Source organism: Hydra viridissima, unplaced genomic scaffold (assembly GCF_058129835.1).
Source record: "Hydra viridissima isolate aposymbiotic clone 2 unplaced genomic scaffold, HvirCarnegie_v1 scaffold_5, whole genome shotgun sequence".
NCBI lineage: Eukaryota > Metazoa > Cnidaria > Hydrozoa > Anthoathecata > Hydridae > Hydra > Hydra viridissima.
The window spans coordinates 6,947,545-6,973,829 of NW_028324304.1; the positions used below are offsets into that span (position 1 = coordinate 6,947,545).

At 29.5% G+C, this 26,285-nt stretch overlaps 1 protein-coding gene, 2 long non-coding RNA genes and 2 pseudogenes across 9 annotated transcripts; 3 read left to right on the top strand and 2 right to left on the bottom strand.

The window, feature by feature from the left end:
• LOC149888288 (uncharacterized) overlaps positions 1 to 26,285 on the top strand; it is a 324,912-nt pseudogene that overhangs the window by 132,866 nt on the left and 165,761 nt on the right.
• On the top strand, positions 23 to 2,085 carry LOC149888290 (uncharacterized). Of its 4 annotated transcripts, none has more exons than XR_016452999.1 (3): positions 23 to 101; positions 223 to 335; positions 418 to 2,031. It is a non-coding gene; the product is annotated as an uncharacterized LOC149888290 (long non-coding RNA). The 4 variants fall into 4 exon arrangements; XR_016453000.1 differs by having other exon boundaries at positions 56 to 335; positions 418 to 805; positions 901 to 2,085; XR_016453001.1 differs by lacking the exon at positions 23 to 101 and adding an exon at positions 127 to 143.
• LOC149888291 (uncharacterized) lies at positions 1,325 to 3,425 on the bottom strand. Its single transcript, XR_016453004.1, has 2 exons — positions 2,527 to 3,425; positions 1,325 to 2,436 (listed from the first exon to the last, which is right to left on the bottom strand). It is a non-coding gene; the product is annotated as an uncharacterized LOC149888291 (long non-coding RNA).
• Positions 9,532 to 20,035, bottom strand: LOC145189565 (solute carrier organic anion transporter family member 4C1-like). 4 transcript variants are annotated; one of them, XM_090089242.1, is made up of 9 exons: positions 19,916 to 19,980; positions 19,595 to 19,727; positions 17,918 to 18,714; positions 13,295 to 13,688; positions 12,925 to 13,102; positions 12,650 to 12,797; positions 12,377 to 12,537; positions 10,103 to 10,288; positions 9,532 to 9,908 (listed from the first exon to the last, which is right to left on the bottom strand). In XM_090089242.1, the coding sequence occupies exons 3-9, from the start codon at positions 18,644 to 18,646 to the stop codon at positions 9,767 to 9,769; spliced, it is 1,938 nt and encodes a 645-aa protein (XP_089945368.1). In that variant the 5' UTR covers positions 18,647 to 18,714; positions 19,595 to 19,727; positions 19,916 to 19,980; the 3' UTR covers positions 9,532 to 9,766. The 4 variants fall into 4 exon arrangements, with proteins under 4 accessions (XP_089945368.1, XP_089945369.1, XP_089945370.1 ...); XM_090089243.1 differs by lacking the exon at positions 19,595 to 19,727 and having other exon boundaries at positions 19,916 to 20,035; XM_090089244.1 differs by lacking the exons at positions 19,595 to 19,727; positions 19,916 to 19,980 and adding an exon at positions 19,543 to 19,566.
• On the top strand, positions 22,938 to 24,469 carry LOC149888292 (uncharacterized; annotated as a pseudogene).

The following is a 26,285-nucleotide window of genomic DNA, read 5'->3' on the forward strand; positions in this document are numbered from 1 at the left end:
CTACAACATATCATTTGAAACCATTTAGCAATTAATTAGATTTTTGAAAGTTTACTTAACCCGAGGAGGAGAAAGAAATAGTCCAAAAAAAAAAAAAAATAGTTGCGTAAATATTGGTATCTATTTGTAAAGATTTTTAGCAAGTAAAATTACTTCGGTTATTTGTATATATTGAAGTAACATACACATAAATCTCGACTGAAACAACGACTTTATTTATAGCCTTGTTTAAAGAATGAAATGCCGCTAAATCTGAGAACCTTCACTGAAGCATACTCAAAAATGATAAGTCTTGAAAGTCTATTGGTTATTAAGTAAAAAGATTGTTGTTTAAGGTTAGTAAAGTTCATTTGCTTAGTGAATAATAATCGACCCATGCACTTTTTTTTCACCTTTTTCTCTTTGGGTATTTTTTAGGTTACAACGCGGAAAGACATTTTGTCAAAACATTGGTAAAAAAACTAGTTTCAGTCTCTTCCAGTAAATTCTTTTTGCACAAGCTAAAAAGAGAATAAGCCCAAAATTTTGGTAAGCAAAGTTTATCCTGCTCCCTAGGATACTTTGAAATGTAAAATAGGTGTAAGATTTTTGAATGGGACCAAAAAGGTTTTTGTACGCTACACAAAGGTATACACTGAATAAAACATTGCGCTTGGATTTGTTTTCTATCTTTTTAAATATATTTATAACTTATGATGTAAGTATAGTTGACTCTTGATATCTCGAACTCTCAACGGACAAGGGGAAAAGCTTGAGATACTGTGGAAGGATATAAAAAAGTAAGGGAAATTCCCTCATGGACATGGTAAGGCTTTAACGTGGTAATGTCTTCGCTAACTTTGTCCTCAATTTCATTATCATTTATAAGATTAAGGTCTAAAATCCGTGCTACGATTTCAGGATCAGAGCTGATGAACAGATTTTACTACATCGCAATCTAAAACCAATTAAAGTTTCTGTTGAGAGCTCTTCTCTAACGTCACTAGGATCTAATTCTCGCAAGCGGTCTCGCTCACTGACTCTCGCTCACTTGTGAAAGATTTGAAAGGATCATCATTATCAGCTTCTTTTGACGCAGCATTCTAAGAAAAAATAAGATCTGTGATTGCATAAAGTAAATAAATTTTCGGCAGGGTTTCGATTTTGTCGACAGTCTTGATACAGTCACACAATTTTTCGACGATAATGAGCTTTAAGACTTGGTGTTATGCTTAGATCCATGAGCTTCCGGTCTCTTGGACATTGCGAACTCGTTTGGGCCAAAAGCAATGATATATTATATATACTAGATGTCTAACTTGCGGGATTTTATTGGACGAAAAGCTTTTTTTCCGCTTTTTTTGTTTACAAATTTAATCCGCCATTTGTAATAAGGGCAAGAGCTATATCTGACGTGCAAAATAAAAGTAAAAATGAATGTTGAGAGCATCTAAACTTCTCAATAAATTAAAGATACTTCGAAAACTCGTTTTAATAATGACTTAAATATAAATATAATTGCTGCAAAAAATATAAAAATAATTGCTGCAAAGAACCGAGTGCTTTAATGTAGTAAACTTCTCACGTTTTATTGCAGTTGTCCACTTTTTGCAAAGTTCTTAGTTAAGAACTGGAGATCTTTGAAAAAATGTCACTTCCTTTCATTTATCTTTTAGAACAACCATACGCAGCTCATGAATTCACTATATTAATGTTAACTTTTAAAATGTCATATAGGGAGATAAGCTTTTTGCCCGAATTAGAAATGACTTCCACGGCTTCACTTTTCGAATCGAAGTATAATATATCATTAACCAAAAGAGTTCGTAATGTCCAAGAGACCGGGAAAAAATTTCGAGATACACAAAAGTTTAACATATCAAGTATATCTCGAGAGTCAACTGTATAGAGTAAAATATGGTCAAATGAAATAATTAAGCATTTAATTTTTTTTTACGGGAAAAAGGTTTTTAAAATTTATTTATTTATTTTTTTTTAAAGTTGTAGAGAACTTTGAGCTGTATTTAAATATATACAAATCAAATAGAAAAAGTTTTTAGTTTTTTAAGAAACTTTACTTAATTGAAAAAATAAGTTTTGCATATATTTGCGTATTTCATTCTAACCTCACAGTCGTACATTCATTCGTAGATTTGCGTATTTCATTCTAGCCTCACATTCGCGGAGAATGAAATACTCAAATCTGTGGGTAGTTTAAACAACACTTAACTAAACAAAAAACAAAAAACAATCAATACTACCAATTTAAAAAATAACCAATAATAACAATTAAAAAAACAACCAAATAAAACTTTTTTATTCTTTAACAATAAACATCGACATCTCGTGGCTGCAGAAAATGTGACAAATGAGCTGCTAAGCAAATTAACAAGGTATTGTTTTAGATGCAAATAAGTACGACCTGATAGGTGACATGTGTCACATGTCCATCTACGACTAAAATATGAATGCCTACAGTTGGATAACTAGAATTAGATTTGTTTAATTAAATAATTAATTGATTTAAGTAAAGATTAAACTAACTACCTGAATTTTTTAATGGCAGGAACATACACGCCAGTGAGCTACTTCACGAATTTCTTATCTTCCATCAATCCGGATGGAATCGTCTAGACCACTTAAGCACCAATCTCTGTATAGATTTTTTTTTTTTTTTATTTAAAAATAATGTATGGAGCAAGACGATTACCAGCAGCATTGATGCACTTTCCAACTTTAAAGTGGATTTTTTTATTGTTGCCAACCAATTTCAATGGTCGTTTTGCACCACGCCAGCAAAACTATGTGTCGCTTGCCTTGATCACCAGAGAAGCCAATTTCTTCAAAACTTCACAAATGACATGAAGTGCCTCTGAAAAACTTTTTCCAATCTCTCCCTGGTGTACCATTAGAAAATAAATGAGATTGATCTTGGTGTTGTAAATGGTCGGTAACTAGTGTGATGACGTCATTCTAAGTTCTACCAAAGCACCAATCGGATCGGAATTTGATGAGCGCATCTACCTGAATTGATTCAAGTTGTTGCAACAATCTCGTGCTGGAACCAGTCCCAATTGTTTAAACTATAACGTGGACACGCCTGTGAAGAGTTGCTACTGTTACGCTGAATGAATGAGCAGTTTTGTTGAGTAAAAACTCACCGCTTTGTACTTTGACCAAAGTACTTTGTACTTTAGAAGCGCAACTTGTTCTTCGGTGTGTGGTTTTTCTTTTTTTCTTTAAGAGAAAGTTGTTTCGAGGCATATTTTATATCAGAAATAGATTAAACAATAATCGATTTCAAATTTATGCAAGACAATTTATAGAGATTGGTTGGTCACTTGAGATTTAATAAAAGCCGTATTTAACAAGTGAGCAATTAGGGTATTTCATTCAGCTCAACAATTCTCCGTTTCCATTTTTAACTCGTAACTTTTCCCTAAATAGCAAATTTATTTTAAAAAAAGATTCTTTACCATTGTAAAAAGTTTTACCAGTATATTTAATAAAGTTCAATGATATCAAATTTAATTTCCGAGAGTTTTATGTCCATTTTTCAAAAAAAAAAAAAAAAAGAAAAAAATTATCATTACGCATTCAAAAATTAACAATTTATAAAAACAGTTTTTTTATAAAACTAAAATTTTAAACTAAAATTTGATATCATCTTATTCAGAAAAAAAATCTCTACATCATGATCAAAAAATATTTGCAAAAAGTTTATTCAGTAGTTAAGAGCAAAGAATAAAAATTGCCCTATTTCATTCTACGGTGTTTTACTCTATCTAGTTAAGCTTGGTTTCCAATAGTTGTATGAATGTCGTACAACTGTTGCACAACAACTTTGTTTTATAATGGAAACTAAGCATGGAATTCTCGAAACTATTTTTGTTTCGATACGTTACGAAACGAGACTCGTAACGGAACTCTTCTCGAAATGTGTTTGAGTTACGAGAGTAAAGTATTTAAACTTTCGGGAAATTTATTTCGATCGGGTCCCGGTTGTTACGAGAATCATTACGAGAATGGTTTCGAGTTTCCCGAAACTCATTTTTCCCAAATTTTCATTGTCTCATTACGAGAATTATTTGTGTTTCGGGATATTTCGGGATATTTCGAGTTATTTCGAGTTCCAGAAATGATTTGCAAAAAATTTGATTAACCAGTAAATCAGTTGAAGTACACATTTTTAGGACATTTGACGAGCGCTACAGTTGATTTTTGTTTTCTTTTTTTAAAAAACACAATTAAAGGTTGAAAATATCAATTTAAAGTCTTTTATTATATTACTTATCAAGACTAAGGTTAGGACTATTGTAATTGTAATTGTAAAAATTAAATACAATTACACATTACAAAACAATAATTTTGTATTGTAATATTACAGAAACAATAACAAAATTTTACTTTGGTATTGTATTGTTGTGATGAAAAACAATTACAATAAGTATTGTATTGTTTTTCTTCTAACAATGCAATAAAATTCGAGAACTATTGTATTGTTTTAATGAAATAAAATTACAATAAAAATTGTATTGTTTTGATGAAAACTATTACAATAACTATTGTAGTGTATTAAATTACATTAAAGTAGAAAAGCTAACGTATTTTAACGTATTTATATTCATCTCTTAACGTATTTATATTCATCAGTTTTTTGTTAATTTTTTAAAAAGTAAATGTACTATGTATAATTTAAATAATGTAATTTTTTAAAATTTTATTACACTGTTTCAATGGTCGAGCGGTCTGAGGTATGTGTCCCGTTATTAGAAAGTCGTGAGTTCGATCCCGAACAATCTATGACGTTTCGCGATTTGACTATTTCTTTAACTTCATCGCTTCTTCAAACTACGTCACATTGCAAAAGCAAACCATCTCAAAGCAAATTATGACCATTGAAACATTTTTTATTATAATTTTTTTTATTTTCTCGATATGTATCGAAATTCAGCTGTCGCGCTCGTCAAATGTCCTAAAAATGCGTACTTCAACTGATTAACTGGTTAATCAAATTTTTTGCAAATCATTTCTGGAACTCGAAATAACTCGAAATAACCCGAAATATCCCGAAACACAAATAATTCTCGTAATGAGACAATGAAAATTTGGGAAAAATAAGTTTCGGGAAACTCGAAACCATTCTCGTAATGATTCTCGTAACAACCGGGAATTTCCCGTAACGTAACGAAATGTTACGAGAAATTAGTTGATTTTTCGAAATCGCTCTCGTAACTGATCGAAACCTCTCGTATCGTAACGTAACAATTTTCTCGATTGATTTTTCCCGAAACGTTTCGAGAATCCCTAGCTTAATGGAAACATTTTCTAGTGTAAGTTGCACAACTTAACGTTAGTTGTACAACAAATTTTATGTTGTAAAACTGCGGTTGTGAGTTTTGAAAAAAATCTATTTCTGCAACAGTTTTTTGTTTTTTGTACAAAAAGCGCAGCTTATTTTTTTAATGGAAACCACACAATAACTGTTGTACAACAATAAAGTTTACAAAATATCGCCATTGTGAGGAATTATTTTAACCTTTACTGACACACTAATTGCTTTCTTTATGAACTTGACAATATTTTTCCCATCTGACTGTGAATCATACAATTTATAAACTCCAATCCCCATTTGCTCAGTAGTACAACCGCCTCATTTTAACACATTGAATACATTAAGACAAATTTGAAAACCCGATTAATGACAAAAGGTGTTCAAGTCTGCCAGGAGACATTCTTAAGTATCGATAAAAAAAAATTCCCTATCAAATAGCATCATTTTTTGCATCAAAGAACTGAACGCACCTTGCTTAACGAGTTTTTTAAATAGTTCTCTGACCCAAAACATATGCTTTCTTTTCTTTACGCTTTTTTGGCGTCTTAAAATTAAAAGTGTAACAAAAAGTCGATAATTTAGAGTGATATTTTTTTTTTATGACGGCCATTTTTTGTTTGTTTACACTGTTTTTTTGAAAGATTTTTGCACTAATTCAATCTAATGGAAACATTGCGTTGCACAACAATTTACCGCACAACTAATCAAACGAACGTTGCACGATTTTTGTACAACATTTCTACAACTATTGGAAACCAAACTTAAGAAAGACCATGGACCTATAAGAGATGGACGTGCAACCTATTGTTTTACATCAAAGAGGCCGCAGAAATCAGCCAGCCATGCGAGTTTCCGACAAACTCTAAATTTTCACCCGTCAACAAAAAATCAAAATGGCTGCCCACAGTTTTAAAACAGAAACTCTGATTATGTGGTATTAGTTTAAACTTTTATAGCATTTGTTTAATAAGACTGTTCAGAATAAAATAACTACTTCACGCGTTGACAAATTACTAAACAAATTACACCAAGGTAAAGGAAATTAGTTGTCGGCACGAACAGATTTTCATCATTTTTTCAAGATGAATATTTGTAAATTTGGGAACTTTTTTCGTGTAAACAAAGTTTCGTCAATAATAAAATAGACTTGTAAGGATAATTTTAAAATGACTAAAAAAAGTATAGCGAAATATAAAAAAGCTTAAATAAAATTTTTAGTCAAGATCTGGTTTCATTTAACTCCTTGGACCTTCATTCACCAGGCTTAATTTTGTGTATATTTTGAGTATTTTTTCCGATATGTCGCCATTTTTTGCCTCGACTACTCTATAAGCTCCATAATATATATTCCACTATGCATTATTTTTTTAGTAGGTGTATTTTCTAATGGGCTTTTTTATAGTTCATTTGATAATGCAAAACCTTTTAAAAAGTTATTCAAATATATAATTATCTTGCAAAATGCAGCCAGATATTTCATGTTTTCGTTTTTCATATTTCATATATTATTTCATTTGTCATAAAAGGCACATAATAACCCATTTGTTTTTGTCAAATAAAATATAGTTTATATATAGCTGATAAATCATGTTATGTTAAAATTAAATACTTAGTTATTCTTGCGGTTTGCCATAAATTGGTTTTGCTAAATTCTTTAAAACTGTGACAAATTATTTTTTTCTTTATTGTATTTTCATTTATTTTATGTATAAGTTATTTATCCTTCACTGTATATATTTCTCTTGTTAAACATAAAAATAGAAAGTTCTATAATATTCCTAAACTAGAAGACTACAGCAATATAGTAGATGGAGTAGTTCCCTGAACATATAACCAATATGCTCTAGGTAGCTACAAAACTAGTTGATATTTTGTATTATTTACTATATCTCTAGTTATACATGTGCCAAAGTAGTTAAGTAAATGATCTCAATTTCTATATTATCGTCAGCGTTATTTCTAAAAGTATTAAGAGTATCTAGCTATATATAATTGAGCTTAAAACATGATTCTATTGCTGTTATCTTGAATTACTAAAAGGAAATTGATGTGACTGGTTAGACGAGACCAAAAACTTTCGATGAATCCGACAGCCTTTAATATAATTTAATTTCTATTGTTTAAAACAAAAGATTTGTAACAATGCACAACGAGCATGGTTCGCAAAAAAAACAATAGGTTGCACGTCCATCTCTTATAGGTCCATGGAAAGACCAATTTATTATCTCGACAAAAAAAATTTCTATTGGCAGATTTTATTGCTTTTTAAATCCTATATTAATAGTTTGTTTAGTCACATTAATCTAAATAATGTTGGACTGAATCCCGTACAATTTTTTTCGACCCTTAGATTATTTGTGAACTGGTCATTGGCCAAATTAAAAAGAATTTCAAAATTCTTTTTAAAATATAAATTTATTTTTGTCATTTAATTGATGGATTCATCACTCATTATAAACGCATAAAAAGTTAGGACTCCATTAAGTGGTTGACACTCAAATTTAAAAAAAAATAAATTTTGCTTGTGAACAACGGCTCGCTTAGCGAAAACAGTTTATCGAAAAATAAACAACGCTTTGTATAAGGAACGCCAAAAACTCGTTAGCTCTTTTTTAATGAAAAGCTAAATTTGTTGAAAGCATCAGAGGTTCATGAAAATTAGCGGCACGGTAAGGGTTACTTAACTTTTGAAAAGTAATTCGTTACCATTTCGTGTACAGTTTGAAAGTAATTCGCTACAATTTACAAGTACAGTTTAAAACTAATTCGTTACATGTTAGTTATTATTAGTTTGAAAAGTAAAAGTTAATTATTATTAGTTTGAATAGAAAGTTTGAACTTGGTTCATTTTTTCTCTCTCTTTTTTTATTCCTTCACCCAAAAAGCTGTTTTGAATGTGGGATGTTCGAAGCCTCTTTTATTGAATTTTATTGATTTTAAGAACCATCCCAACGTATATGCGTTGAGAAATCTAGGCTGTTAAATAAAAAAAATTGACCTGCAAGAAAACAACAATTAGAACGTAATTAATATAAATATAAATCTCCGAAAAATCAGTAAAACTTATAATAACTCCACAGTAGAAGGCACAAAACAAAGTTAGTGCCATCAGCTCTTCATATTGACTTATATTATTACTTAATATACTACGAATATTATATGTCTGTTACGATACCACACTTGATCTTAGGGTTTGTAATCTTTAGGCAGTCATATATATTAACTAGATGTCTAACTTTACAAAAATTCCGTAAGAAAAAGTGAAGCAAGTTTTTAAAGCCTTTAATGCCGGTAGCCGTTTTATTTAAACTGACAATACTTCATTTTTGTTTTGCTTTGATTTATCATTGCGTCATTTCAGGCTGGCAGAAAATTTGCCTAACTGCGGAAACGCGAGTTAGATATCTAGTTAATATATATCATTGTCTTTAGGTCACTATTAATTGTACGCTGCAACATATTTTGCTCATTCTTTACTTGCGTCATATAATTATGCATTACATATAGGAATGATAAACAGACAGGTTATCTGTATGAGTACAATGAAAAAATGAGAGCGAGGTAAAAATCTGACCCGCGTTCTGCAATATTTATGCTATAGAATATTTAATACCGAGTATAAAAAATATTTCAATATTTTTTTATACTCGGTAAATTTGTGTCTTTCCGGCCTCTCTCGTTTCTACGGCTATAGAATTGTTTTTTTAGCAATGTAATTTTGGTAATGATTTAATACGTAAATGAATTTTATAGCAATTAACAACTAGACAATAACTTGCGAACTACAACGAGCTAAAGAGAACGCTTGAGCTCTCAGTGAACTAATGTCTTTGAAATTTCTAAAACAAAGGTTTTGAATAGTGATCGATTGAATTTCACACACGTAATGTTCTCTATAAAAGTAGATTAATGTTGATATTCTTTAAATACCTTTATAGATTATTGGAATAATAGAAGCATTTTTAGATAAATTATATAGATGATAAGAATGTTTCCGACAGTTCTTAAGTGAACCAACTTAGACGGCATAAATATCATGTGAGCTTATGAAAAACTTATTGTTTAACTTATTGATAGGCGAACATGATCTTTAATCCCGTCTAATAAATCAGTCTCCTTAAATCTTGAGAACCTGTCGAAAACAATACGTATAAATACCATTACTTACACCAGACAATACCAAAAGATGCTTGAAAAAAAGGAAAAAAAAAAAACGATTTGTAGTTTAAAAAAGATTATTAATATTATTCTTTAGTTACTAATATTCACAGCAATAATCCGAAATTTTTATTGACAATATTTCAAACTTAAAATGTGTGCATTAGGCTTAAGAAATATGATTAAAAAAAGTTATACAAAATTAAATGTCTAAATATTTTAAAAACAGCACGCGATGACGCCGCACAACGCTGAAGTTAACTCACGGTTTTTGTGAATCAAACGAAAAAAAAACTATTCGCTGTGTATAACAGCGATAGCATTTTTTAACTGCGGATTGGTTTTCTTAATTGGTAATCTGTAAAACTTGTATGCCAATAACAAAAATAGAAACGCAAGAAATTTAGTGATCACTCCAAGAAGGAACAAGTAGAACCTGAAAAACAAATAAATGTGGTTTTGGTCAGTAAAAAAAATACCATAAAGAGAATTTACGAAGAAAAAGTGTAAATGCAATTTTTAACGAACGATTGAAATTGCCGTGTTCAGAAAAAAAAGAAACAGTTATAATGGAACAAAACAAAACCTCTGTAATATTGTCAAATAAACTTAAAAGCTCAATATTGGTACCTGAAATCGGCATTATCATACTCAAGGCAATTTCTAGATTCACCGGTGCATTCGTCTTTATCCCATAGCTTGCAACTTAAATCTATTAGTTTACCGAATATGGTAGGAGCAGGAATAAACCCAAGGAAACGCACAAAAACTTGTTGAAAGCCCATAGCAAAAGATCCTAGACCTGCTGGCACAACTCTAAATAGAAACTTATTATATTTATTAATATTCTTTTATATTACTAAATTTGGTTAAACTTTCTAACACAAATCAGTCATTATGCAAAAAAAAAAAAAAAAAAGTATATATATATATATATATATATATATATATATATATATATATATATATATATATATATATATATATATATATATATATACATGTTGACAAGCGTTACACAGGGACCCAGATTAAGTTAAAAGCGGCAAATATTCCCTAACTATTAAATACATGTACATTAGACAGGAATTCAAATTCGGAGCTCAAAGATATTTTCACAAGCACTAATTAGCCGTATAACGCACATGCACGAGTTAAAACGCGCTTGGGGACTTTAAAAATTATAAATACTAATTTTAGTAAAAAATTTTGCTTCCTTAACCCAAAATATACCATTATTATGTTTATACACAAACGGTCGCGAGATTGCTAAACGCGCGCATTATGGGTCTTTTAACTCGCAAAAGAAATAGATTTCATAATACAAAAATAAACGAAGTTGAATGTTAAAATCTTTTCATAAGTTTAAATTACTAACAAACCCAGTACTTCTCCACTGTTAGATTTTTATTTTAACTGTGACTTTTATTTTGAAAATTAAAGAAAATATTCTTTAATTTTCAAAATAAAATGTAAATATTAGACTGCGTTTTATTACAAAAACGTCCAAAAACTGATTTTAAATCGAAAGGGAAGAGCGGGTGTTGCATTTGACAAAACTATTCATAAATCTATTTAAAATATCTCTTTAGGGAGTAGGAGGCTGCAGTAAATTCTACAGGGTTTATTTGGTTATAAGTTAGTGGTTTTGTTTCACTAAAAATGAACGTGGAACAAATCGGAGCTTTTTTTTAAGGCTGGTATTTATGTTTAAAATTGTACTATCTATATTGAGTTTGAAGTTTGAAGAACTAAAAAGTTTAAGAAAAATTAAATTAAAATTTTTGTTTTTTGTGAGGTTTTAGCTAAACCCAAATTAAATTTTTAAAAGAAAAATTTAAAAGAGCTTGTTTTCTAAATCTAAAGAAAAATAAGCAAATTAATTTCTAGTATCTAGCACTCAGTATTTTAACAAAAATAATAGTAAATTTTTGTAAGGAAGTAGAAAATAAGATTGTTTCCCAGATAAACATGCCTTGTAATTTTATGGCGATAAATATACATTTTTACATTTATGCCCCTTGAAGATTACAAATAAAAATTATTCAGGGAATTTTTTAAGTTGATTTTAGGTCAAAAAGTAGTTTATTTTTAACATTTTAAATCTTAAAAACGATAAAACTTTCACTTTTTTTTAATTGGACTTTTTGCCGTTTTTAGATTAACATGGGTCACTGTGCGTGGTAGCAGTGCCAATTAAAATTGTTTCAAACGTTTTTGTAAATAAAATTTATTTTTTTGCGCTTGTATCTTTTGCTGCGCTACTTATTCTGTGTCTAATCTAAACTCTTTTACAATTTTGGGAACGTTTTGCGACATCTTTTATCCCGCCTGCTTGTTTCTCAATTGTTAATTATCGGCGAAATAAGTTTCGGTTTAGTTCAAGTCGTTTTTATTGCTGTGTTTCAAGTTAATTTTTTTCAATCCTTTAAATTTTGCAGAAATAAAAAGCAGGTAAGTAGAAAAAGTAAAAACTTTTTAAAATTGTAAACATATTTATTGTGATTTATTTTTTTATTTTCAATTTTTGAAAAGTATAGATAGAAGTTACATTTTAATAAATGTTTTGCTGATTTAAAAAAAAAAAATGTTTTATTTTAAATTCATCTTATAGTGGTGTTTTATTGCTAATTTATTTACTTATTTTCAATAAAACAAACCCATAATTTTTTTTTTAAAAAAATAATAGTTTAAAAAAAAGCGTATCACAACTTGGTGTCTTGTGGGTTTCAGCTATTCTCTTTAGCATACATGTCTACAATTTTGGCGCATTGGCCCCGCTTCTACGCGTTAATGTTAAGCTACAGTACCGGCACCGGTTGATAGAAAATAATTTTTTCGAAAATATTGTTTAGTTCTTAAAAAAAAAAAAAATTAAAATGTATGTACAAAAGAAGTAATCACCTAAACGTAGCATTTAATACCGGGACATTATTCATGAATGTAAAGAGCATAAGTAAAAATGCGCAGACAGCAAACAGGGGAAATAGTTTACAAGACGGAGTACATCTGCCTTCTACAACCTTTTTCACATTTGGTGGTAAACAGGTACAGTTGTAGTAGATCTAAATGTTAAGATTAAGAAACAATTAAGAGCAAAATAAGTAATAATTTTGCTGCAAAGTTTAGTAGTTGTTATTTACTTTTAAGGAAAATAACTTTATTTAAAAGACGTACTCCATCTACAAACGAAGACCTGGAGCAACCAGCATGGCATGGCGAATAAAATGTTTGCTGATCTTCTAATGAACAAACAGGCTTATAATAACGGGTATTGCAGTCACAATTCACATTGCAGTCGCTTACCAATGAAACTAAAGGCTCACTAAATTACAAAGAAGAAAATTTTTCTACATATTGTTTACACTTTTTTCAATATGTTAAGTAAAAATAGTTAAATAGTTAAATAAAACCTGAACTTTTATTAACAAAAATTATTAAAATGTATTTACCTGTTATAATATGGAATTGTTCCACCTACCACTTCACGCCCCCCACAACCAATAAAAGTAGTTACAACAAGTGCTGTGGCAATAAATGCAATAATAGCGGAGTTTTTAATTGTTGATTGGCAACTCCAACTTAAACGTTTGCTAAGATATCCTCCGAGAATAATTCCACCAACAGCTCCTACCAAACACAAGAAGAAAAAAAGTTATAAATTCAAGTATATGTAATATGCGGACTTCTCCAGGAATTATATACTATCAGCATTATAGCATACAATCATGGCATATACCATACAATCATGACACATACTAATGTTATTTGCACACACTATTATCGAAAAAAAGAGATATATATAATTCATTGAGTAAATACCTGGAATGATAATTATGCCAGTATACAAAGCTGATTCTGAAGATGTTAAATGAAATTGAGTTTCAAGAAATTTGGAAAAAAATGTTGCAAACCCTCCTGTAGCTAAACTTTCACATGATGTAGCTAAAGTCATAAAAATGAAAGACTTATTCTTAAGCAGATGTTTGATTGATGGCCAAACTGATTTCAAATCATGATGCAGTCCTGAATCTTCTTCTGTTGTATCTTCCAATTCATTTTTCTTTTTGCGAATTTCTTCTGAGTCAGAAAAGTTGTTAGGAAATCCTAACATGGGAATAACAGGGATTAGAAGGATGCCAGCTCCTACTAAATAACCAATCCACCATGCTCCAACCCAGTTACTATCTTTTGTTGTTAAAGCTGAATTATTAGGCTAAACAAAAGGAAATAGCTCTACTGAACTGTTCTTATATTTTCAGGATCTTGCAGTCAACAGTCTAAAAAAGGAAATATCCAAACAAAATAACTTTCATTCTTATTGGCTTCTGCTGCTGATTTAAGTGTATGAAAAGTCAACTAAACCATAACCTTTTTTTCAGATTGAACAAAAAACATTTTATTGTTTTATAAAAAACTTGTAAAAAAGAACTGATTGAACGTTACTATTTATCCAAATTAAAAGCGATATGGTGCATTGCATACCATTTAGGTTTTTTGTAAGAGTTATTCATGAAAAGATGATGGTCAGAAGGAATGAATAAGATTCCAACTTCTTTAGATACCGTAATCCTTTCACATCATTAAGATAACAAAGTCTGTATTCTTTAGTGAAAAAAGAAAAAAAAATGCTTGTGATGTTTTCTTCGAACGTTTCTTATAACATAGTTTAAACAGCGATTTATGGTTTTCTCGGAAACAACGTTTTTTGAGAATAAAAAAACTGAGAATAAAAGATAGGAACTGGTTAAAAGGTAGGTTTAGTGTGCAACTGGTAGTTCTGAGCTTAACATTATTATACTCAGTTTACAGTATTCGCTGATGGAAGTGCTTATTTAGGGGAAGTGGGGGCAAAGCCGCATATGGAGGCACAACCGTTTTTTAAAATTTCCCTGGAAATGTTTCCTTAAAATGTTAACTGATATGACAAAAAACATACCATGTATCGGTAAATCAATTTTCTTCATTTCGCTTATGTCAAAAAGAGTGCTTGTTGAGTTTCTGAGAAGTTATGCATAATAATGTTTATTTTAATAAAAAATATTATATTTACATCATTTTTTTTCCAGACCTTTCTTTTGAGGATTAAGCAATGTTTGACTTTAGTGTTAAACATAGGTGTCATTAGCATTATTTCATCAAGTGAAAACCATTTTTGATATCAACATAGCCTAGTAAGCAAGCTATGAAACTATATTCTTTCTAAAAACTGTGCTCTGGGGCAGAATAGCATAGACGCACAGGAGGCAAAACCGCATATTTTTGATATTTATCATAGTTAAATAATTACGAATAACAATAATTACAATCGTCACACTACAATCGTCACACTTGAATGCGTTCATGTAAAAACTTGAATAGAAATAGTTTTGTTTTGAGAAGTTGGAACTTTGATTTCGTTTTTTTTTTATTTAATTTTTATGAGTTTTTGATTAAAATATAAAGCTAAGAGTATAAATCGATATCTTGTTATACTTAAGTATATCTGGTGATTATTATATTATTATATATTGTAGGTATATAATTATGTATTTCTTAATTTTAATATCTTATTATTATTTTTATTATTATTATTATTATTATTATTATTATTATTATCATTATTATTATTATTATTATTATTATTATTATTATTATTATTATTATTATTATTATTATTATTATTATTATTATTATTATTATTATTATTATTAAATTTTTTCTTTGATGAGAACGTAACAAATTATATTAATAACTAAGTATTTTTTCGAATTATCATTTTAATCATACAGTTACTTAACCCGTTGACGGACACTTAAGTCTATAGCCGTCAAAGCGAAGTTCACTACGTGGCATAAAGGCAGTAGCCGCGACCTAGTTAAAGGTGCGAACTAGCCCGGATCGCTATCCGCGCCAGCTCGTTTATTCATATAAACGCAAAATAAAATTAAGTTAAAATATTGATGACGTCGATATCTCGGCAAACGGGCTGGCTCGTTTGCCGAGCCAGCCCGCTTTCCATATAAACAGGCCCTTAAGCAGAAAAAGTAAAACTATACTTCTAATATTCTAAAAATTACAAAAAAATATAGTGCTAATTTTTGAACTTCACTTGTTTCTACTGTCCGTCAATGTGTTAATATGGTTAGAAAATACAAACGTCTTACTAATCGACAATCCTGGAAAGAAGATTCCATGAAAGCAGCTATTGAATCAGTAATGAAGAAGGAAATGGGGTATAAGAAGGCATCATTAACATTTTGTATCCAAACAACACTGCGAGACAGAATAAAAAGACTTCAACAAGGGAGTTTAGAACTAAGTAGTTGTGCAGTAAAAAAAACTTGGGAATTTTAAATCAGTTTTTACCCTTGAACAAGAGCGAGAGTTTGTTAAATACCTAATTTTTCTAGAGAGTTGCTTGTTTCCAGTTACAATGAAAGATTTGCTAGAATTAGCATTTCAGCTTGCTGAAAAGAGCAAGATACCACATAGCTTTAACAAAGAAACATGAATAGCAGGCTACCAGTGGGCAAAAAACTTTCTAATACGCAATCCTAGTATTTCTTTGCGTATGCAGAGGAAACTTCAGGAACTAGAGCAATGGGATTTAACCAACCGATTATGAATAAACTTTTAGAACTAATTACTAAAAGCATAGATGAAAATAATATAATTCCAAACAATATATATATATATATATATATATATATATATATATATATATATATATATATATATATATATATATATATATATATAATGTTGACGAGACAGGAGTTTCCTCAGTACCAAGAAAGTGTCAAAAGTAATTGCATAGAGGGGTAAAAAACAAGTTGGAACTCTAAGAGCTGAACGAAGGAAAACAATTGCAATCAAAGTTTACATGAGTGCCTCCGCTATATACGTACCCTTCTTGATTATTTTTTCCCGTGTTAGAGCTCCCAAGAATGTAAATATTATCGAAAAAGCTCCTCCGGGTACTATCCCAGAAAGCACACAACGTTGAAACAACGTTGAAATAACGTTGATCAACGTCGATCAACGTTATTTCAACGTTGTTTTAACGTTGTGTGCTTGCTGAATATTGCATCGTATCACCCTAGTGGTTGGATGCAAACAGATATATTTTTGAAGTGGTTCGAACCTTTCCTGTCCTTTATAATGCCATCCAAAAAAAAGCCTGTACTGCTATTATTAGATGGTCACGCAACATATACAAAAAACGTGAAGTTCATAATGAAAGTACTTTCACTACAAGATGTATCCCTGACATCTTGCTCTGAACCAGAAAAATAGTCCTCGACATCTATAGCTTTTTTCACAATTGCTTCACCTGCAGTATTTTGAATGAGAAAACTCAGCAACCTCGAAAACGATGCCGAAAGGGCAAAACAGATATACTCACCAGTTCACCATATAAAGCGGAACTGGAAAAACATGTTCTAAAAACTAAAAAAAGCAACATTGCTCAAACAGTTGCCAAGACTGCAGACACAAAAAATGCTACACCTTCGGAAATTGTAGGTATTTCGAATTAGAAAACTCAAACTGTAAATACAAAGAATGCCTACATAGTATGCAAACGTGCAACAAAATCAGCAAACAATCTGCGCTGTTGCAATTGTAAAGAAAATATACCACGAAAAGTGTAGCCCAATAATTTTTGTGAGGGTGTGGTTGTGGCTCACAATAATCATTTTTTTCACTAAGTGTAATTTTTGTGAAACAACATTTTCAAAAAACGTTTTATTATTTTCTTAATTGAAGCAATTTAAAGCTTAATAATATGGTTATTGAAATAAACTGTTAAAAAAAAAATGTCGTTTTTATTTTCATATTTCATTAATCTAAATGCCCCCACTTCCCCTACTACCACTTACCATAATTCGTTGACAAGGTATGCACATAAATATAAGATGAAAGACACCATTAAAAAAAGCGAATTACAAACTTTAATTTTTCAAGGATAAGTGACAAAACTTCGCAAGGTTTTTCTACTTTTCCTTGAGAAATTTTTGTTCGTTTATTCACCGACAAAAAGAATTTTTTAAACCTTTTTTTCTCGATTTAAATGTTTAAAACTGTGCTTTTTGAACTTCAAAAAAGTTAAGTAAAAGTTAGATAGTAAAATTAAAAACAACAAACAAAAAAACAAATATATGGCAGCATTAATTTAAATGAAATATTGTAAACATTTTGAGTTTGTGTCACTACATTTGTTAGTAAACGTCAATTAAATCATTTTAGTAGTTTTAAAAAACTCAAAACAGTTTGAAAAATGAAAACCTTGTCACGTGAATAAAATTCATGGTACTTTTGAGATAACATTTAAATTAAAAAAAAAAAAAACTTCCTCGAAATTGTTGTTATCTTTCTATCACCAGTCTGACAATAATTTCTTAGGTAAATTACCTTATTCATCATGTTTACATTAAAACTAATCATGCATTGTTAATTACGCACCTGGTTGATGTCCACCCATGTATCGAGAATTGGAAGACCAATAATAAAACCAACCGCTGGACCAAAAACTGCTGCTGCATAATAAATTCCCAAATACATACTTCCCTGGCCTCTATCTGTTACTTCTTCAATATGAGCAGGAGCTAAAGTATATAGTGGTGTGGCTCCAATACCCATTAAGACAAAACCAAGTGCAAATAATCCTTTATAGTACCATAAAGTTCCTTCGTTGCACTTAAGATCAACAACTGTGTTATTGGATGCACTTCGGCAAAAGTCTGTTGAGAGCTGGATTCCAGCAGAATATTCCCCGATAATATATTTAGGAATAGTGATAATAAAACATCCACAAGCCATAATAAGCATACCAAATCCTAAGAAGCGTGGTTTATGAGTATGACCTATGTAGCTTACAAAAATACAGCATATGCCATATGCTGCATCGTAAGTGACACTTAGCAAAAGTGCACTCTCAGTGCTTTTCAAACCAAACTGTTTTTCTACTGATGTAATAGCGGTAAAGGTTACTCCAGTAATAACAAGTCCTTGAGAAAGAGAGCAGATGCATAAAACTAAAATCAGGAACGAAGGCTTATTCAGTAACTGCAATGATTTTCCAGAAAATTTTCCCCATCCATATTTATGTACGTCGGGCACAATTTGTGCATCTGTAATAGGAATGTCGTCGAATGTTGTTTCATATTCTTCGAAAGCTGGGTTATCAAACATCGAATGCTAAATGTTCTTTTCGGTGTTTCGCACTATTTCCAGAGAAACTTCAAAATTTAGAATACAAACTAAAACAAATTAAAAAAATTTTTTTGAGGTAATTATATCTATGAAAAAAAAATTCAACCTAAAAAAATAAAAACATGAGTTGATAAAAAATATTTTAAATTTTCATTTTCCTTCACTTAGAAAATTGTTAACATTACAAATAGCTTCATCAGATATATTTATAAATACAATTAACGATTTAAAAAACCTGCTATTTAAGAAAAAAAAAAAAGAAACGGTTGATAAATTAAAAAATACTTATCATGGCTACGGAAACGACTACGCAACTAATTTCAGTTTATCCTTACATTGATTATTAACCTTACGAATATATAAAAATATTTTTATTACTACCTAAAATTGAACTCAATTTGCACATCTTAAATGTTAACACTAAGTAAACAAATGTTTAGGGTTCGTGTAATTTTTCTTAAAACTCGATTTTATGTTTCTTAACGGTTTCAATTTTATAACATTTAAACAGGTTTACCAGGTTGCATTAAATATATTTGGTAAATATATTTAGATCCTAATGGAACTTATAATTGGGAGAAAAACTAAATCAAGTTTATAATTTTTTGATAAAATTTGCGATTTTAAATTTGGGATATAAAGTTAAGATTACAAAAAGTTATCAAAATATGATTATGAATGTGTGTTTGTGTGTCTATATATATATATATATATATATATATATATATATATATATATATATATATATATATATATATATATATATATATATATATATATATATATATATATATATATATATATATATATATATATATATATATATATATACATATATTAATGCATATGTTTATAAGCGTGTATGACTTACTCACCAACCAACTTAGCTATAACAATAACACTAACCAAAAATAACTGAAATCTTACCATCAAAATTTTTTATTCACTTTGAATAAATCTGACAAAATCGTGTATATTTTTTTAATGCGATAAACAATACGTTCTGCAACGCTTTTGAGTCATACTTGTAATCCAACCGATTAAAAGCATTTCTTTATTTCTGAAGATCAATTAAAATATCCTGTTTTTAGGAATGTACAATACGTTAAAAATCGTTTGTTTATTTTTTCTCAACTTAACTTTTCACTTAAAAACTTAAAATTATCTTATTACGTTTCCAGCAAAACATTTCAAAATTTAAAACTAGCAAGTCACGAAAAAATTTAAATTAATATATCATTAAATTACCGTTTGCAATATTTTGAGAGAGAACTTTATTAACCGCTTCGCAGACTTCTTTAAGAAGACTTTACAGCGCGAAAATAACACACCGTTCTTTCAGACACCAGTTCTTTCTTAAATTTAGAAAAATTGGATCAGTGATAATTAAAGAAAAAAGTTATACGCAATAAAAGACTTTTGAGATTCGGGGTTTTAACCCTGGTTTTGAATTAAGGATTTTTAAATTAATACTGAATACACACAGAGCTGAAAAGCAAAACGGTTTGTAAACATTCCGATTCCCCGGACAATTAGAATTTATTTTTGATTGAAGACTTGCTTCAGCGTTTTTCGGCTTCAAAATTTATCTTGTAAATTTATTTTTGTAATGAGTCTAACATTTTAATTACTTAGAATAAACTAATCTCCCTCCCCCGTTTATTCTGAACTCTCCGAACAATAACTAGAACTATATAGAAACCTACAATATAGAACATTTAAATATAAAAAATGTGGGTTTTGACGAATTCCAGTTAAATTCTCATAGATTTAAAAAAAAATACCAATCAAATTTCAATATATCGGGAGCCTTTACGCTGAAAAATTTATCGTTAGGCGATACTAAAAAAGCCTCATCAGGGGGAACTTTTTTTTCTTAAATTCTAACAAAACATGACATTGTATTTTCACTTTTTACCCCCTATTCCAGTGGATATTGAGTTAAGTTTATTCCAAGTATTTATGGTTTAAAAATTTTACAGCATCCACTATTATAAGATCTAAAACACATATGGCATAAACAAAGTACGACTATATCGTACAAGCTTTCGTGCTGATATGGGGATAACAAGTAAAAAAGGGCTCTTTTTTTAATCGTAAATTAAAAAGAGCCATTTTTTTAATTTTTTTATATTGCTTCACAAAGTAATCTTTATTGGCAAATGTAAGTTTTAGTAATCACTTGAATAAAAATTTTAAAAAGTTCTTTAAATTTTTATTTTAGTATATAATTCGCGTATCTAATTCTAAAAAAAATATTGTTATAAAAATATGGAATTGTACCCTTCTCTGTTAAGGAAATCAATTTTGTATTCTGCTTTTATATAAAGTAGTGTTATCAAGGTGGTCCCCACGTCACAAGGTGGCAAAGTTTAATTTAATTGTATGGGGACTCAGTTTCTTCAATAAACAAATCATTTTTTTGAATATCAAAAAATTAGTAATAATGCTTCTCATACCATGGCCTACTTTATTTATACGGCCGGATATTTTGCATTTTGAAAAAAAAAAATAGAAGGCCAGTTTTTTCGTAAGGCGTTTTTAAAGGAGCAGCTGGAGTTTCAAAGAATATGGTTAACAAATGTTGTATTGTGAATTGTCGTTCAAATTATGATGGTGAAGTTTCTACAGTAGTATTTTTGTTTCCAAAAAATGAAGAGTTGAAAAAAAATTGGATTAAATTTGTAAATAGAAAAGATTGGACACCTACTAATTCTTCCGTAATATGCATCAAACATTTTGAAAAAAAATATTATAAGAAAGGTAATGCGAATCAACGTTTTCGATTAATAAAAAAACTAAAGCCTATTCCAACTATTTTGGATTGCACAAATTTGCCTGAAGAAGGTCCATCACAACTTATAAAATCTTCTAATTCGTTAAGAAAATCACCAACTAAAAGAATATTTCAGCCAGATCAATATGGACAGTTTTTATTGAGTGATTTGATTAATAACTTTAATGATATTACTGAAAGTCGGCGCTACTCCACTTTCTCCCCCCCCTAATTTTATGATTGATTCTGATAGAGAATTTTATGCTGATTAAGAATCGTATAAAAACATGGGTCTCAAAATCAACGGAAAGTGCTCTAATCTGATGTTGAAAGTACAAAAATATACCACAAATCGCTAATATTCGCCATCTTGAATTCACTAACTTTACGGTTGATATTGTTTTTAACCGCAAAACATTGCCAGCCTGGTTTTTACTATAAGGAATTTTTTCTGGTTTAATATAGATAGCGATTCTATATTAAACCTGAAGCACTCCTTTTTATATGACAAACATAATGAAAATGAATTCACGGGGGGTTAACTTGAAGTTTTAAAAGAAAGTCAATAGTTTTAAAGAATTATTTTTATAATTAAAAAATTTTTATCTTGTTTTAAAGTGAATTGTAAAATATAATCAATGAAAGAATTTTTCAACTTATTTGACAAAAGTTTTAAAAGACACTCAAGCTAACAAACTAAGAATCCAGTTGAAGCAAATTGACGCGATAAGAGTAAATGCCATTGAATTTCATTACCTGGTAAGAGAAAAAAAATGCGGTCAATACACCTGATTATGAAACTTAACGCACCGGTTCTTTGTTCTTTTATTCGAAATCTTTTATATAAAAAATAAAAACCAGGCTGTTGATACTTTGAAAGGATAACTTTTAAACAAAAAAAAATCACTTTTCAAGATGGCGAATATTAGCGATTTGTGGTATATTTTTGTACTTTCGACATCAGATTAGAGCACTTTAAACCAGAAAAAATTCCTTATAGTAAAAACCAGGCTGGCAATGTTTTGCGGTTAAAAACAATATCAACCGTAAAGTTAGTGAATTCAAGATGGCGAATATTAGCGATTTGTGGTATATTTTTGTACTTTCGACATCAGATTAGAGCACTTTCCGTTGATTTTGAGACCCATGTTTTTATACGATTCTTAATCAGCATAAAATTCTCTATCAGAATCAATCATAAAATTAGGGGGGGGGAGAAAGTGGAGTAGCGCCGAATTGCCTTTACCATCAATATCTTTACTTAAAAAAATAACTATTGGAAATATTGATGCTCTAAGTTGTGCAAAACATTTAAAATTAGAAGGAAAGATATCTCAAGACATTTGCTTGATTTTTGATGAAATGTACTTGCAAAAATGTGAAGAGTATTTTGGTGGAGAGTTGATTGATAGTGATGAATCTGGAGAATTGTATAATGGAATAGTTTGTTTTATGATAGTTGGCCTGAAACAAAACATTCCATATGTGATTAAATCATCACCTAAAAAAAACAATCAATGCTGAATGGTTGAAAGAAGAAATTTTTGAATGTCTTCGTATTCTTACTGAATGTGAATTTAATGTTAGAGGTATTGTGTGTGACAACCATTCCTCTAATGTTTCTTGTTTTAAAAAAATCCTTTGTGCATCAAATCAACAAGCTGAAGATTTGTTTTTTATTTACAATCTAAAAAAGATTTACCTTTGTTTTGATGTTGTACATCTTATTAAAAATATCAGAAATAATTTGTTAAATTGTAAAAGATTTTTATTTCCAGATTTTAAGTTTGATGGATTTAAAGATCCTATAATTGTATGTGGTGGAGAAATAAAATGGAGCACCTTCCACAATATTTATGAAAAAGACTTGCTCTTGATGCTGGTTTGCGTAAAGCACCAAAAATAACAATGAAAGTATTACATCCTGGCAATTTTAAACAAAACGTTTCTTTAGCACTTGCAATTTTTGATGAAACTACTTCTGCAGCAATTCACTCATATTTCCCTGATCTTAAAAGTAGTGCAGATTTTTTGACATTGTTTTACAAGTGGTGGGTTTTATCAAATTCAAAAAGTCAGTATTCAACGTGTAATATTTTAGGTAATGCAGTTGTTTCTGGAGATAAAAAATCTGAATTTCTTAGGGAAATGGCACACTGGATTGAAGCTTGGCAATTGCAAAAGGTACCAAACTGTGAGAAGTTTACTTTAAGTGCTCAAACAGCTGTAGCATTGATAAGAACACTTAATTGTCATGCCTCATTGATTGAGGACTTACTTAATGACGGATATAACTTTGTTTTAACTGGGAGGTTTCAAAGTGACCCATTAGAAAGGAGATTTGGACAATATAGACAAATGAGTGGTGGAAGATTTTTGGTTGGTTTAAAAGATGTCACTATTTCTGAAAAAGTATTAAAAATCAAATGTATAGTTAAAGAAAGTATTAACTTTGATGATAGTTTGAAAGTACCACTCGAGTCAGAAAATAATTTAACAGATTTGAAAAACTTTCTTCTTGATATTGATACAACTCAGTGTACTCCAGAAATCATGAATCTAGCACCAGAAAGTAGAGAAGTAGGTGCTCATATTGCTGGATATATAGCAAAGAAACTAAAAAAACGCTTTGGTACATGTTGCCAAGAATTTTTATGTTGTGCTAATATTGATGAAAGCAATCCTGATCATACTTATTTAACAATTATTTCTAGGGGTGGTCTCACTATTCCTTCACCATCACTTTTAGATTATGTTTGCACATCGTTTGCTATGATTACTACTCTTATAACAAAATAAAGAAATTTAATTAACATGCACGACAAGCTTTAGAATTTTTGTTAAATCACTTTTGTGACTCTTTTCAGACTTTTTCTTGTCCCATGCATGAAAAAACTGGGATAAAACTTGCTGGAAGAATTGTTATCAAAATTTTTCCTAATAATAAAAGAATTATCTCTACCAGCGAAGTAGCTGTTGATCATGTAAAATCTTTTAAAAAGAGAAAATTTGTAAATACTCAATAAATTACATATAATACAATTATTTTTTATTTTGATGAAAAAAGAAAAAGATTTAAAGATTTTATATAAATATTCTTGTTTTTTAAATTGTCTGTTTACTTAAATTCTAAGTTTTAAAATAAAGGCTTGTTTTGATATCTTTTCATTTATTTATTTCTTATATAATATGCGTTTAGTATCTAAATTTATGAATATAAACTACTTTTGTCGACTTTTTAAATTTAGAAAGTAAAATACATTTGCAAATATTCAAAAAGTCTTAAGTTTTCGAAACATTACGGTTTTGAAAACTGGCCTTCTATTTTTTTTTTCAAAATGCAAAATATCCGGCCGTATAAATAAAGTAGGCCATGCTCATACGTATTTTAGAAAAACTTAGATGCGATACAGCAAAAAAAAAAAAGGTTTAGAAACAATAATACAGACCATCAGAATTTAGACCACAAGCTTTGATTTTTTCATGTGGTGATTTTTTGATTGTGGTTTATAACCTATTTATTAAAAATTTGGTCAAAATTGGAGGGGAGAGTTCATTAATTAACTTTAATTGAATTGAACGCAAAACAAATTATCATTTGAGCAGAACTAAGAAAGACATTTTAGCCAGTCTATATAATGGAAAAACATTTGGAAAAGTTGTTTATGTTGTCTTGCAAACTAAAATTGTACTATGCATGATGATTGTTATTTATGACGGCTCGAAAGTTTTTTAAGAGTAAAATTAAGTACTAATTTTCTAAAAGGGTAGAAAGAAATTGCAATTTGAAAAAGTTCTCAATTGCTGCAAAGCATTTAGAACGCTGCAATGTTTCTTCATGCACGAGAATTTTTCGCGACAAAACTTACAACTATTCTACTACTTCTGCTTGTTAAAGAGAATTTTTTTTTTTTTTTTTTTTAATTTTCACTTTTTTACTAAGAACTTTTAAAAAAATTTTTAAGTTTAAAGAGCAAAATGTTAAGCATAACAATCCTATTACGTCAATATAAACTGGGCTGTAAAAAATTATCACAAGTATCTCATATAATCATTTTATTCAATCTAAAACGTGTTTAATCTTTCTTTTTTCTTTTTTCCGAATTCCAACACCGTTAAGCATTCTTTAAAACCAGTTCATCAAGCACATGCCAAATACCTTTAAAAAAGTTTAGGGTCGGCCATGACGATACAGGAGCTCGTTATAAAACTAAAATTTGGTGTAGTGATCGTGTTTTTTTTTTTTTAATTTGGTTGTTATGGGAATGTTACTCACACTCTTTCATTTAAATGAAATGGAAAATCAATATCTTTAATAGGTTGATCCCTTCAATACGGGTTGATCTCTTCTAATAAAGTTTCGAAGATTTTTTGTACGCCTCAATATCTTCACTTTAACGAAGAAAATACAATTAAAATGACGAAATTTTCTAGCTATTCAAACATTTTTTTTGCTTGATTGATTTTTTGACTGACTTAACTATTTTTATTATACTTGATTTTGGAAAATCTCTTTTTATGAAGTTTATGAAATCAATTAAGTAGTAAAATCTATAATTCTCTTTTTAATAAACTAACTCCAGAAATAGATTTTACCCAATAACTAAAAAGTATAATATTATTAAGTTAACAACGCATAAAAAAGACTTGACAAGAGAGAACTGTGCTTGGTGAGAATAATATCTTCATCGAGGCATTTGGTTAAAAAAGAAACTTTCCAAATCCTTTGAAAAAAACGGTTCCTTCTTTATAATGTATAATTTCAGAAAAATTTATCATTTGCTTATATATTGGCTATCAAATTAGGATATTTATCATAGGCGAGTGGTTTGTTACTCATTA